Source organism: Athene cunicularia (assembly GCF_003259725.1).
Source record: "Athene cunicularia isolate RWA chromosome 5 unlocalized genomic scaffold, athCun1 chr5_part1, whole genome shotgun sequence".
Taxonomy (NCBI): domain Eukaryota; kingdom Metazoa; phylum Chordata; class Aves; order Strigiformes; family Strigidae; genus Athene; species Athene cunicularia.
Genome location: NW_020799101.1, coordinates 25740541 through 25753869, shown reverse-complemented (window position 1 = coordinate 25753869; position 13329 = coordinate 25740541). Strand labels below are relative to the sequence as shown.

Here is a 13329-nt window from a genome sequence, read left to right as displayed (position 1 = left end):
ACTGCTGCCTCTGCCCACCGCTCCTGGGTGATGCCCACGCTGATTCTGAGCAGGTTCACACAATGAAAGGCCACCCTCTCTGCCCCGTAAGACAACATACCCGTACTCTAGAACAAGAAACATATCTACACATGCTCCAACACTTGACCCCTTACCTGCCCATGGACAGCCTCCCGAAAGCACCTCCCCAGCAGCCCCGGGGCTCTCTGTTGCTGCTGGCTGTTCTCTGTGGCAATGCTGTTACCGTTCCCATGGGCATAGGTGTACCAGGGCACAGCAGCCAGCTGAGGCACCAGGACCGCTTCCACACTGTTCTCCTCCGACACGTCTGCGTCACCCCGAACCCTGGCCACCTGGTGAATCTGCACAGTAGCTTCTGGAGGGTGGTTGATGTGGACATTCACCAGGGAAGGGTTTAGGGAAGCTAGAAGATGAGTTTATACCACAGTTGTGACAATCTGGCAACAATTTGGCACCTGAAGAGCATCTTGTCATCAACAAAGTCACAAGGGAGGAGAGGTAGATTGACCCCACCAGAAAATCTAGAGGAAGATTGCATCTAAGAGAAAATACTTCTCTGACCCACAACCAGCACAAACACACCAAAAAGTTTCCCCAGGCAACCTGAGCCCTTCAGAAACTACAGGAACCACTTTTCTAACAACCTGGTTTGAAAAGGCAAGTATAAGGTTAGTGGCCTCCTCAGGCCTGTTAATGAAGATCTGAGGAGCACTCAAGTAGTAGGAAAATGCAGGGTCTGGAGCCGTCAGCCACACTCACCAAGCTGGTTGGACAAGGGCAGGGTGTAGGTGGAGTGCTTCATGGAGCTGCTGGCCAGGGTCTTTGGGGCTCTCCCTCCCTGCTTCTTTTCCAGAGAGGGAGCTGGAAGGTGGCAAAACTTCCCCGTGGAGTTGGAGGGACACCAACACTCGTCCCGACCCACACAGCGCCCTCCATTCAGGCAGGGGATCTGGCAGAAATCTGCAAGGCAAAGAGATGTCTGCTTAGCAGAGAAAATGAGATACTGCCTCTAGCCAAGGGGTGTCTGGGGAAGGACAGGCAGCTGGATCTGGGCCAGCACTAGCCCCATGGTGCCCAAGAACCCCACCAAGCTGGGGACAGCACTTGCAGCCTGGAAGTAGCACTATCTTCTCCAAGCTCTGCTCAGGACCGGAGTCATGGGTTGAAGATGATAAGCCCTCCCGTAGGCTCTGGGGCCATGGCCAGCCTGGGACACCCATGCAGGCAAGTCCCCCAGGGCCAAGGTGGTGCCACTGGCACAGCAGGATCCCTCGGAGCAGGGCAGGAGCTACAGCAGCTACATGCAGCCAAGTCAGCACAATTGCTTCTCTTCTGCATCGCCCCCTCCCCATTTGGCAGGGTCTTTAATCTCAGCCCAGAAGGGAACTCAGTGGGGATGGGAGAGGCAGGAGAGAACGGGCAGAGAGCCACATCCTCAGAGCCTGCCTCCCAGCCAGCCCTGGTCCTGCCAACAGCTCAAGTGGGAGAAGTGTGGAGTGGGACAAAAGAATCAGAAGCAATTCATCTGCACAGGCTCAGCAAAAGCATCCACAGATGAAACAAGTCACATCTTTTCTGGCCTTATCAGCTCCTTGGAGTAACCCAGAGCATCTCTCAGTGTAAGCAACACTTGGGCAAGGCACAGGATTCCCTGACAGATCATCCTGACTCATCTTAGTGTGAGATAAGATGATGCTGCTGCACATCCCTGGATGACTTGTCAGGTTTATCCCAGGGCATGAGCTCCCACCCTGCTCCAAGTTAATCTGCTCAAGCCCAGCAACCAGTGTGTGGGGGAAGAGACACATCTTAGGACTGGGATCTAGGCAGAAATTCCCATGAACGCAATTGGTGTCCACAACAGCCAGACTTTGCACTCTCTCAGTGTTAGAGAAATTTGAGTCACAGAGGCTTTCAGAGGATGAGTCCCACCAAGTCCTGAGGGCTGCTTCCACCAACTGACTCCAAGAGGATGTGCGCAAACCACAGCTGGGTATCCCAGTGACCTGAGGAGCAATCCCAGCAGCTCTGAAAGGCGAGCAGAGGTTTCAGCAGCCCCGTTCATAGGAACAGCTTGCAACCTGCAGCCAGCTCTCCTGGCTGCCACGTGAGTGAAAGGAGAGAACAGGAGGAAATTAGGTGATGAAAGTCAGCCCCAAGACTGGATGCCAATGAAAGCAGTGAGCTGGCTCTGAGAAGGAGGGGGTGGCGAGGCTTGGCTACATGCCTGACTCAAACACACGCGTCCCCTCTACCTGGGGTGGGATGGAAACAGAAGTTGCTTGCCCAGGAAAGACAGCAGTGAGGCAAGGTCTGTCTTCCTCCCACAGAGACAGCAAGGGAGTAAGCCCCAAAGACCCCAGGAGACATCTTCCAAGGCACTGAGAGAGGCCATCTCCTCCCATCCCTATAGCAGTCCAAGGCCTCAGCCTGTAGAGGAAGGAAAGGCAGAAGGAGAAGAGTGGGGAACAGGCAAGAAGGTGGGATGGGGGCCTCAGGGTGCTCACAGATGCGGAAGCCAGTCTTGGGATCATGGTCGTGCCCCCCTTGGCTATAGAGAGTGGTGGTGTCTCCTTTCTCGCAGCTGTTGTAGCAGCGACCGCTCTGGCACGTCTGTTTGCAGATGGTGGGTGTGAAGACAATTTTTATCTTCCTAATCTTCTCTGTCAGGTTGGCCCCTATGAAAGAAAAGGATAGTGCTAAATGGAAACAGCATCTCTGGGCCAGGGGCCAATAATTTGCAGCTCAAGCTCCAGAGCATTCCCAGAGCAAGGAGGGGTCTGTGTCCCTCCCCAGGGCAGTGTCTCTCCATGCTCACTTCAGCCTGTCCTCTGCTCCAACATCACTACGGGTTTGTCAACACATGAAAAATGGCAAGCAGTATGCTCTGCCTGCCCAGTTAGAGTGGCATAACTTCCTGTGAAGGGACACACATGCACTAACTCCAGTATAAAGGGTATTCTCCTTTAGACAATACTCGTCTCCAGCCATGTCAGTAGCCAGGAGACTGGCTGCCCTTAAACCACTGGAAGGCTTCCCACACAAACAGCCACACTGGTATCCATCAAAGAGATAATCAGAAAACCAGTGTCTCCCTACAAGTGCCTCCTGACCTCCTGCAGTTGCCTGAAGTCCCCTCCTGGTCCTTCACCATTCTCACATTAGATACCAGCAGAATTGCACTCAGAGCTCTTAGGGGCTTGTGGAAAATGGATAACAGGCAGAATTATTGTTTAACCATGAACCAGCTGGCTCAGAACCAGAACCCTCCATCCCTGCTCACCAAGACAGTAATTTCTATGGGTGCCTCCCTTGCTGTGCTCAACCCCACCTCTCCTCATTTCAGTCCCCACTTTCAGATTACAGATTCAATCAGGCTCATGTGCCTACTCATAAGGGCTGAGATGCCACATTGTGCCTCCTCGGGGAATCACAGCTTCAGGGAGAGACAAGCTGCAGAAGACAACTTGCATCTGTCCTAGCTGCAGAGGCACTGAGGCTCAGCAATTGCACGTCCCAGCAGCCTGAATCCCTGCTCATGTCAGAAGGGACCAAGGGGGCAGCCAAAGGGAAGAACTAGTCACTGGTTGCACAATCTGACCTCAAGGGCTGCTCAGACAGAGGAGGAAGCTGAGAGACACTGTTCCTACAGACTGAGGCAATCTGCCTTCAGGGCAGCATGCTGGGATGATGTTCAGTACCTCTGGGAGGCATTTGTCACATCCCACTGGCTCCTCTCCTCTGCTGTCAGCACTTTGCTCCCCTAATCTGTCCTCCTTCAGTAGGGTCTATTTCTTTGCCAAGCCCAGCAATGCCCATGCTGACCTTCCCTTTCCATCCCACCCAGCAGCACAGTCCTGGGAGTCCAGGGTTTCTTGGGGATCCCTAGCCACACCACTGCCCTTCCCTAAAAGAGTGGCAGCCCTGGAAGCCTTACCCCTTGCAGACAAGGTGTGCTCCTGGGAAACTGCGTGTGGGCCAGAGCTGCTCTGCTCATGTCCGTTCCCACTGGGGAGTGAATTAGAGGTGAGATGGCCATTGCTGGCTGGGTAGCGCCGGACAGTCCGTGATGGCCCTATGTGCTGGGAGGAGACAGGAGAGCCAATTCTCCTCTGATTCCTGTGGAAGAGAAAAAATGAACCAATACTCCTCACGAGTAACTATGCAGACCCACAGTGCCTGTCCACCAGGATACCTTGTGGCAACATTGACTGCTGAGCTGCCTGAGCCACCACCCAGACTCAGAGCTCTGCCTACCCGAGCAGGGTCCCACTCCCCACCTGCTTTCAGTCATTATGATGGCGCCCTTTCACTCTAAGGACTATGCCCTATGCCCTGAGCCTGGAAGGGCATAGTACTCACCAAGATACCCTCCCCATACCATCACACCAGCCTGTCCCACCACAGGGACACCCCAGCTGACTTGACGAACTTCTGCCTGCCCATCACACTCAGAGGCTGCTCTTTGCCCCACCACATCTCTCCCCCAGAAAACACAAGCAGCTCCAAATACACTTGTTCTTATGGTGGGAGCCTTCCCATCACCAAATGAGCACTTAAAAACCAGCGAGGCAGTCAGAAGAGAAGCCAGACCAAGCACATAAACAAAACTTTGCCCATGGGAGTCTCAAACAAGAGAGAATGACCAAGAACTCAAGCCTGTAAGTGGAGTTACAACTTTCTGCAGTAACTGTATTTATGGCTTTTGGTGTTTTCTAGGGACTAAGCATGAAGAAGCCATCCAGCCCACAAGATCATACTTACATTCTTTTATAAAGCCATATAGACTGTTAGTCAGAGCTCTTTGCATTAAACCAGGAAAACGGCACATCTTGCTCTACTGCACTTGCTCCCATTCCCTTTTACTGACCGACAGCACTAAACCTCCAAAAGAGCGCTCTGTGTTTACCAGCAAACGTCTCCCTCACTCTCACCTGCACCACCTGCGAGGAAAAAGGCTTTAGTACACCAGGGGCCAAAACAAGTTGGCTGCCCATATGCCCCTTGAGTTTCTTTGGAAGTTCCTGCCTTGGATTACTCTGCAACCAAACTTAAGCATTGACAGATCTTCTGCATACCCTATCCAACACCTCCATCTCTGACTGACTGGCTGGGGCAGAGAGGCTAGCTCTGTTCCACCAAAGTGCCCAAAGAGGTCCATCCCTTGTTATGGTTTTTACCATCTTTGCTGGCACAGCGGAGGTGTTACAGTGTCTACATGGAACACAGATTTCTAAACCCAACAGGACTGGATGATCCAATGAGAGTTGGCTGACAGCAGCTCTGGCTCACTGACATTCCTGGCTTGGATAGCTTCGAATAATGGTAAGAGTTGGGGAGATGGAAATGCTGTGCTGGTATTCAAACAGGTCAAGCACAATACACAAGGTAACTGTCAGCCAAAAAGCCTGAAATCAGCCCTGAACAACAGAATGGAAAAGATGACGCACAGGTCAATTAATTGGGAACTAAAGGAAAGGAATATAGAAGTGTGGTGAAGTCAATGGGGTCTATGGAGAAAGACTCTTGTCAAAGGAGTCTGCTTTCATAATTTGATAGAATTACATACATGCGCACCAAGAGGCTGAGAGCCCAAGTTATTCTGATAAAAAAATAAACAGGGCAGTATGATGTCAATCAGACACATGTGAAATGAATAACAAACTGGCTGTGTGACAGAACACAAGAAGCAGTTGTCACTGGAGAGGGAATTAGATGGGTTCCAGGGTGATCAGCACGAGGCCTGGCACGATTCAAGGATTTCATCTGGAAATAAATATTTTTATTTTGAAATAAACATATGATCGACATTGATAATGTGTGCTGCTGACACAAAAATTTGCAATGTGGTGTATCGTGATGAGAACAGAGCAATCACACAGAACAGTTTGGATCACTGCAGAGGGCAAATCCATCCAAGCAATATGGGATTTTAATAGAGCCAAACACAGAATTACGCTTCTAGGAAGAAGGAATGCAGGCAGCAGCTGCAGATTGAAGGAGATGATCCTGTAAAACAGCAATTCTGAAAAGATTTCAGGGGTAATGACAATCAATTAAAGATGAACTGTCAGTTCAATGCCCTGACATCAGGGCAGTGAAACACTGCAGGAACAAGGAGGTATTTTTGCCTCCCTACACATCCTCATCACAGCAGGGTGTATATATGCTAAAATATCACATCTAGCTCTGATGTGAAGCATGTCACATCTTCTAAGGGATGTTGAAAAACTGGAGAGGATATGGGAAAAACATGAAAAAAATAATTTGAGGGCTAGTGAAAATGCCTTTCTGTAAGAAACCTAAAGTATTCAATCTCTTCAATTTAGCAAATAGAAGATGAAGAGGTGCTCTAATTACAGGGCATAGGTTTCTCCACAGGAACAAAACACCAGGTGTAAAGAGCCTTGTAATCTAACAAAGAAAGGCAAACCATGAAACAACAACATCTGCAAACCAAAGCCAAATTATTCCCTACTAGAAATCCCTACTAGAAATCACGCCCACATACAGCAGTATAGCTCTTTTCCTTCTGAAAAAAATAACCCAGTAGTGGATTTCCCAACTCCCAATACCATTGCATCAGGAGAGAAAAGTGTGCTGCTGGGAAATGAGTTATCACTGGAACAGAGCAAATATAACTAAAGATAGATGCATAATCTGTGCTGTCCTGGAGGCATTTTTAGCTTATCTATTGATCTATTGATAATTTCTGGCCTTGAGCTGTAGGAATCCAAGAATGGATGGTTTTACCCCAGAGACAGAAGTCCCTGGTCCAGATACTCATTACCTAATTGCTTTTAATGCAGGAAAACCTCGAAATTGAGGGCTGAGCTGCTGGGAGGAGGCATGAACAGGAGTCCTGAGAAGAAGCAGCACAGGTAACCCATGCTGCTGGGCAGACACCCAGCTTTGCAGGCTGAAGGTTTTTGCACTGTTTGGAGTGGAGTCTGGCTACAGGTCATTCAGGGATGGAGACAGAGCAAGTCTGATAAAAATATTTGTTGTCTTGTTAAAATCAAGATCTAAACTGAGATAAGGACAGCAAACAGTATTTTTGTTTTTCAGTAATCAGCAAGGCTAACCAGAATAATTGCAGGTAAGTGAACTTTATTTCAGCCCTACCTCAGTCCCTACCAGCCTTTTTCAGAAAGCTCTCCTGAGATTCTGCAGAGTACCACCTACCCCTGACAGCCATAAGAGCCAGGCATGACCTCCACACACATTTCTGAGCTACTAATTCAGCCCTGCTGCCAGTGAAGGAACTTCTGGTGCTTATTTACCTACTGCTTTGTTACCTGGTGTGCTACTGCTGGTTTTGTTAGTGACAAAGGAAAAGCCGTATGGAGCTCTAGAGAGGGTAGGTAAGAGCTACCAAGCCCTGGAAGATCAGGCATATTTATCCTCTGATCTTTGGTGAAAGACCCCAAGTATAGCCCTATGGGTGAATGTGAGAAGTGAGAGTTCCCCAGCCCAGCAGCGCTCACTGTCCTAGTGCTTGTCACTTGAGGGCAGCTTCAGCTCTTGGTTCTGAAGACTCACTGGGTGAAGGTGACTGGTGAAATAAGACAGGGAAACATCAGCTCTTATGCTTGAAAATACATCATTACTACCCTTGAGGAAGGGAGCATGCTACATGCAGGTAGCAGGGCTTGGCTGGGTGCTGCTCTTTGCCTGCCTGAAGAAATCTCCCCCTTGGCATTAGGGACAACTCATGCCATTTCCAGGATCATCATATTTTGTAAAAAAAATAAAAAACCAAACCCCAACATGTGAGGGGCTTTAAATAAAATCATCATTAGCATTTCAGTTACAAAGAAAAGTGGATTCTATGTGCTTACTGCAAGGAGCAGTGCCAACTTCACAAAGGAAAAACGGAGGAGAAACATTACTCCATGGCTTGCAACACTTGAGGAAAAGCCATCCTACTGAGATCCTGTTGGCAAAGCATTCCAGTGTGTGTCACAGTGCAGGGAGGCAGATTTGCTTTGAATTAATTTGTTTATTTGGTTCTATTCTAGGCAGATGAGCTCTGGGATTTGTGGACTGAGTTGAGTAACACCATCCTACCCCAGGCCACAGAAATCAATGGCAAAAGGCATCTTTCCATCTCAGTTTGTCAGTCCCAATCCATCCCCAAGTCACGCCAAGTGGCTGGCTCATAGTCAGGGAATACAAAACAGAGCTTTTCCCCTCCAAAACTTCAGAGTCAGTCTACACTGGGCAGATGGGGACTGACTTGCTTGAAGGGTCTCAGGAAACGAACCTGAGCTCACCACATCAGTACAGACCTGACCAGAAGGCTAATGCAACCCCTAACCATTTGGTGGATCTTAATATATGGCTGGAGCTTGTCCAGTTCCCAGGGATCTGCATTGCCACAAGTTTTCTTGCTGGTGTGGCTGTCCTAGGGGTAAGAGCAAGGATGGAAAACAGATGGGGAAGTTCCAAATCAGCAGAGTAGGGAGCTTGTGTTACCACTCTCCATGCCTCCACCTGCTCAGGGAAGAAGCACTGAAGAGGCAGAGGAGGTTGACACCTCAGGCACTATGTTCCAGGATACTTTAAAGTCCCAGGCCTTCACATTCATTCAGTCTTACAGCCTCCCTCAGCACGGTATTACTCACTTCCACTCTTCCAGCCAGGCACATGGCCAGCACAGATCTCTGCAAAGAGGCAGTGGTCTCTTCCTTTATAGGCGACCGCCTGCCAAGCAGCTGGTTTCCCTGCTCTTCATCCGTCAGAGCTGCTGACAGCTTTCTCCATGTCAGGCATAGCCTGTGGGGCAGAAACAGCGTGCAGACTCCTAGGACACCTCTCCTTCTGGGCTGTCCTGGGGTGCCCGCCTCTGTGGTGTCTGGCTAAGAGCACCAGCGGTCCAGGGGAAAACACAGGTCAAGGAGGGAAGGTAGATGGAGCAGCGTTCTCCTTCCAAGAGCATGGGTGTGTGTGCTCCTGCTGATATCCGCCAGCCAGATGGCTGAGAGACCTCGGTCACTGGCGTGTGTAAAGTTTCACTCCTATAGATATTAGGTGCTAATTAGAATGTAAAGAGATTGGGGATGGGAGAGAGCTGTGCAGACAGACTGACCGACATCTGCAGCAGTTCAAAACTACCCACCATGCACTTGTAGCTGCCCTCTTCTGAGATGCAGGTCAAGGACCATTAAGCCCCCAAGGACACATGCAAGAAGTCAAGGGAACTGAGGGAGACCTGGCCCCTTACATTCTAGTGCTACACATCCCTTCAGGATCCAAATGACACCTGTATGACATCCAGCAAGGGTGCTGCACACCTGCCACCGCACCTTTGTCTGTGTATAAATGCTTTATTTTAAATAGGTTTTATTACCAGTTACACTCTGCTCTACATTTACTTTAGAGACAGGAGTCTAGAGAAGGTACAAAAATCTTGTATTCCCCGAATACGATGGCTCTCCTGCCCAGTCTCAGATGAACCTGAGGTGCCTGTTCCCTGCCCAGAGGAGGTAAGTGGTATCTCTCACCCTACTGAGGACAGCAAGTAGAAGACTGAGCTGGCAGGCTCCCAGCAACCACACAGATGAACATGAGGACTGCCGTTTTCTGAATCAACCACATGGTTTTTTTAAAGCCTGCAATTTCAAGACTAAGTACACAGAATCACAATAAGCAAGTCTAAATTACCAGGACCACAGGGTCCAGAAAACAATACTGTTTTTCTAACCCACTATATCTAATTTTTCAAATCTCTGATCACTTTTGATGATCATGGTTCTCTGGGTAAGCAAACGCCACAGGGAATCCAGGTGGGTATACAGCTATGGCTTCTCTTAGTGACCCAAGGCCAGGCATTTCCCCTGGGGCTGGAGGCAAAGGTGGCAAACTCTTCAAAGCAATTCCCTCTCCCCAGCAGCAACACCTCAGTCTTTCCTGGATTTAGCTTCTATTGGCCACTCTGCATCCAACTGTTGACTTTGGCCAGATAGCTAGCGAGCTAGGAAATGGTGGTTTTGTGTTTGCATAGAAGAGCCGAGTGCCACAGGAGTATTTCTGGTTTTTCATCCAACCTGCCTCGCCCTCTCCCCAGCCAAAGCCTGACTGACCATAGCAGGGTAGATGGCCTGAGACACTGTGGAGAGTGTGAACCCTGGACAGTGCAGTCAGTGGAGAGGGGTGCTAACCTCAGATGATGCAAGGGCTGGTCAGATGAAAATCGGAAAGTCACTCTTCCATCTGGAAACAAATCTGCACCCTGCTGAGCATCAGGGAGAGAGGATAGAGACCATAGAGGGAAACAACAGAGTGGGACAGCACTGGCCAAAACAAAGCTGAAGATAAGTGGCCCTCAGTGAAAGAACCATCTTCCCAGGCTCCAGAAACCCCCATCCCAAGGCCTGAGCTCCACAAGCTCCGTCTCTCCAAATATAACCAGCCTGCTGCCAGGGGCACAACTGCTGCCTCCAGCCACCCAGAGAGGGCCCATGGCGTGGGAGCAGGGTCCCACGGAGGGGAGCCACTGAAACACTGGTAAGTCTGCCCCAGCTCCTCCAGCCCGCAGCCTGTGCTCGCAGCTCCAAGGCGAGAGGGCTCAGCCAGGACGGGGGCTGAGTCATGCTCAGCCTCTGATAACCTGCCAGGACAACAGGCGGGTTCTCCCCTGGTTTTTAAATGCCGAACAATATACTCGGTGTCTGTCTTGTCCGTCTGCCTGTCCCTTTGGCTAGATGCCCTCTCCACTTGGGGCCACAGGGACCAAAATCAGTGATTCACTTCCCCCTTTGTAATGCTCAGCAGTTGCTGATTTTCCACTAAAGCATTGCAGAAGAATGGGCAGCCTCAACACCAGCGTCTGTGTCTACAGGGGAAGAGAGAAGCAGCCAGCCTTGGAAAGCAGCAAATTGACTGCAGACCAGAAACTTCCCCTTTCTTGGACTCTGAACAGGTTCCTCAGCAGGCAGACGGGATTCATGGCTCAGTCTGCAGGCCCCGGAGCACAGGAGAGGCATTGCTTAGAGAGCACTCAAGTTTATTATCAATTAGCTCACAAACATGCTGACAAGGAAGACAGCTCTGTTAGGACTCAGGGAGGAAGGGGGAAACCACACCATACAAGGCACCTGACTTCAAGCCCACCCACATTACATCCATAAATCCTGGCTCAGTTTATTATCCCCATGAGTAACAGAGTTAGCTCTGAAACCTGCCCACTTCGGCTTCCCACTGTCCCTCCTGTGGCTGCCTTCAGCCCTGGTACTCCTTGTGTAAGTGAGGAAGAAGTCCAAAGACCTCAGCTTCCCAGGGTCTGGTGGAAGGCAAAGGAAGTTCTCCTGCCCAGGAGAAGCAGCCACCAGCCTCCCCCAAGCAGGAGACCTTTTCCCGGCTGAGCCAGGCAGGACCTGCGTACCATGAAGGTCACAGGAATGACCATCCAAGTGCCTTTGTGTCCAATTCAGTCACCTGCAGCCAGATCTCATGGCAGGTGGGACTCCAGATACAGACACCTGGACCATCATGTGGACATCAAGGCAAGTGGTGACTCTACTGCTTACCACAACAGATCTCAGATGCCAAGGTGTCCCCTAACATGTTCATCTGACAACTCGTAGTGCCACAGGCACAGCTCACACAGTCAGGTCATAAGGCAAGCAGGAAGAGTCATCCAAATTCTCCCTCCCCTGCAAGACCTTGAGAGCTCCTGTGGGCCTTGCCCTGGGCACAAAGAGCACTGTCAAAGTGGGGCTGCAAGGGCAGCAACACGTGTCAGGCTCCCTGCCCCACATGCACAGTCAATGCCACTGGTATGTGCCCAGGAGTCACATCAGTCCAGCACTCAGATGCCACCACTATCCCTCACCACAGCTATCAAGGGGCTGTCAGAGAGCCCACGCACATGGTTCTCATTTTGGGCTCTCTCCTGTGACACCTTGCAATGGTAACTCCAGCTCCCTGCTCCAACTGACATATGTGCCAGTGGCTGGCTGAGGTTTCTCTGGATCTATCACTGTAAACCACAGCAACAGGCGTGCAAGTCTGTGGGACAGTAAAGTCACCAGGTGTCTGCCCCATGCCACCAAGCTCAGTTCCTTCACCACTACCATGACAACCCTGGAATCTTCCTTCCTCTGGCCCCCAAAGCAGTGCCAGTGCTGTAGGGTCACCTGAGCTGGCTCCCAGCCTGCAGCGTAGTGCATGAGAACAAAGAGGGAGAAGGAGATGGACTGTGAACTCTATTTTTATCTGCTCAGGAGTTGCCAGACACTGTATTAGTGAACCTCTCTAAGCACACAGACAGCTAACAGGTTCTTTTTAACCAGTCTCTGGGGTCTAATTTGCTCCTCAGTCAAAGTGTCTGCACACACATCTCTGCACAGCTCTCTGCTGACATTAAATGCCCTTCCCTTGCCACACGTGCCGCACATGCCACCCGCCCCTCTGCAAGTGCTCTTTTTTGCTCTCATATATTGGGGAGTGAGCAACTGACTCCCTGGAAGAAGTCCAGCTCTCCAAGCACGGGAACAGCACCTGCCTGGCCCAGCAAGGCTGCAGAAACATGTCCTGAGCAAGGGCATAGCACCAGGCTGTCACCAGAAGCAGATTGTGCCCCTTGGGGGATCCATCAGACCTTAGTGCTGACCTACAAAATAGCCAGAACCGTGATTTCCAGATGCCAAGTGTGATGGGAGCTGTTTGCAATCTGCCTGTCTCCGGAGCCTAAGTGCTGGTCAATGCCTCCTAGAAAAATCAAAATGCAGCCTGCAACCACTCTGAGGTTCAAGTGGAGCCAGCAGAGGAACCAAGCCAGGTTACTCGATTACAAATGCCACATCTGGGTCAAACCTTGTACACTCTATAGACTAAAACAGGGATTTAGAGGGAGAGGGAGGCCAGGCGAGCTACCACCCCTCTGGCAGAACTGCCCAGGCTGGCCTGTGGCATATGTGTGGTGAGTGGCAGGCGAGACGGGCGGCTGTGCAGCCCTCCTTTCCCCAGCTCAGCAGCACGCTCCATCAGGCTGAAGCAGTGAAAGAGCTGCTCCAGCTGGCTCCCCTGCCTGCATGCAGGGGCTGGCATTCAGCAGCACCATCAATGGCATGGCACTACTGCCAGATGCAGTCACACGGCCATTCTCACACCTTGGTGAGAAGAGACCCATCCAGAAGTGTCCTAATGGCTGCCATTACATGAAGGTCTCCATCGGTGTCACCATCTTACTGCAGACATCACCCCACAGCCACAGCTTTTGCACCATTACAAAACCAGACACAAGATGCTGGCACAGCTGGAGCACTGTGTTGTCCACCGTGCAACGTGACCATCCCATAGAGG

General features: G+C 50.7%; 1 protein-coding gene across 4 annotated transcripts in view; it reads right to left on the bottom strand.

The window, feature by feature from the left end:
• Positions 1 to 13329, bottom strand: part of LTBP2 (latent transforming growth factor beta binding protein 2) — a 57773-nt gene that overhangs the window by 34991 nt on the left and 9453 nt on the right. For all 4 annotated transcript variants that reach the window (XM_026850125.1, XM_026850122.1, XM_026850124.1 and 1 more), the window contains exons 2-5: positions 3959 to 4140; positions 2529 to 2699; positions 781 to 981; positions 156 to 424 (exon numbers count right to left, since the gene is read on the bottom strand). In XM_026850125.1, the coding sequence (XP_026705926.1) occupies positions 156 to 424; positions 781 to 981; positions 2529 to 2699; positions 3959 to 4140 (823 nt within the window). The remainder of the gene's footprint in view (positions 1 to 155; positions 425 to 780; positions 982 to 2528; positions 2700 to 3958; positions 4141 to 13329) is intronic.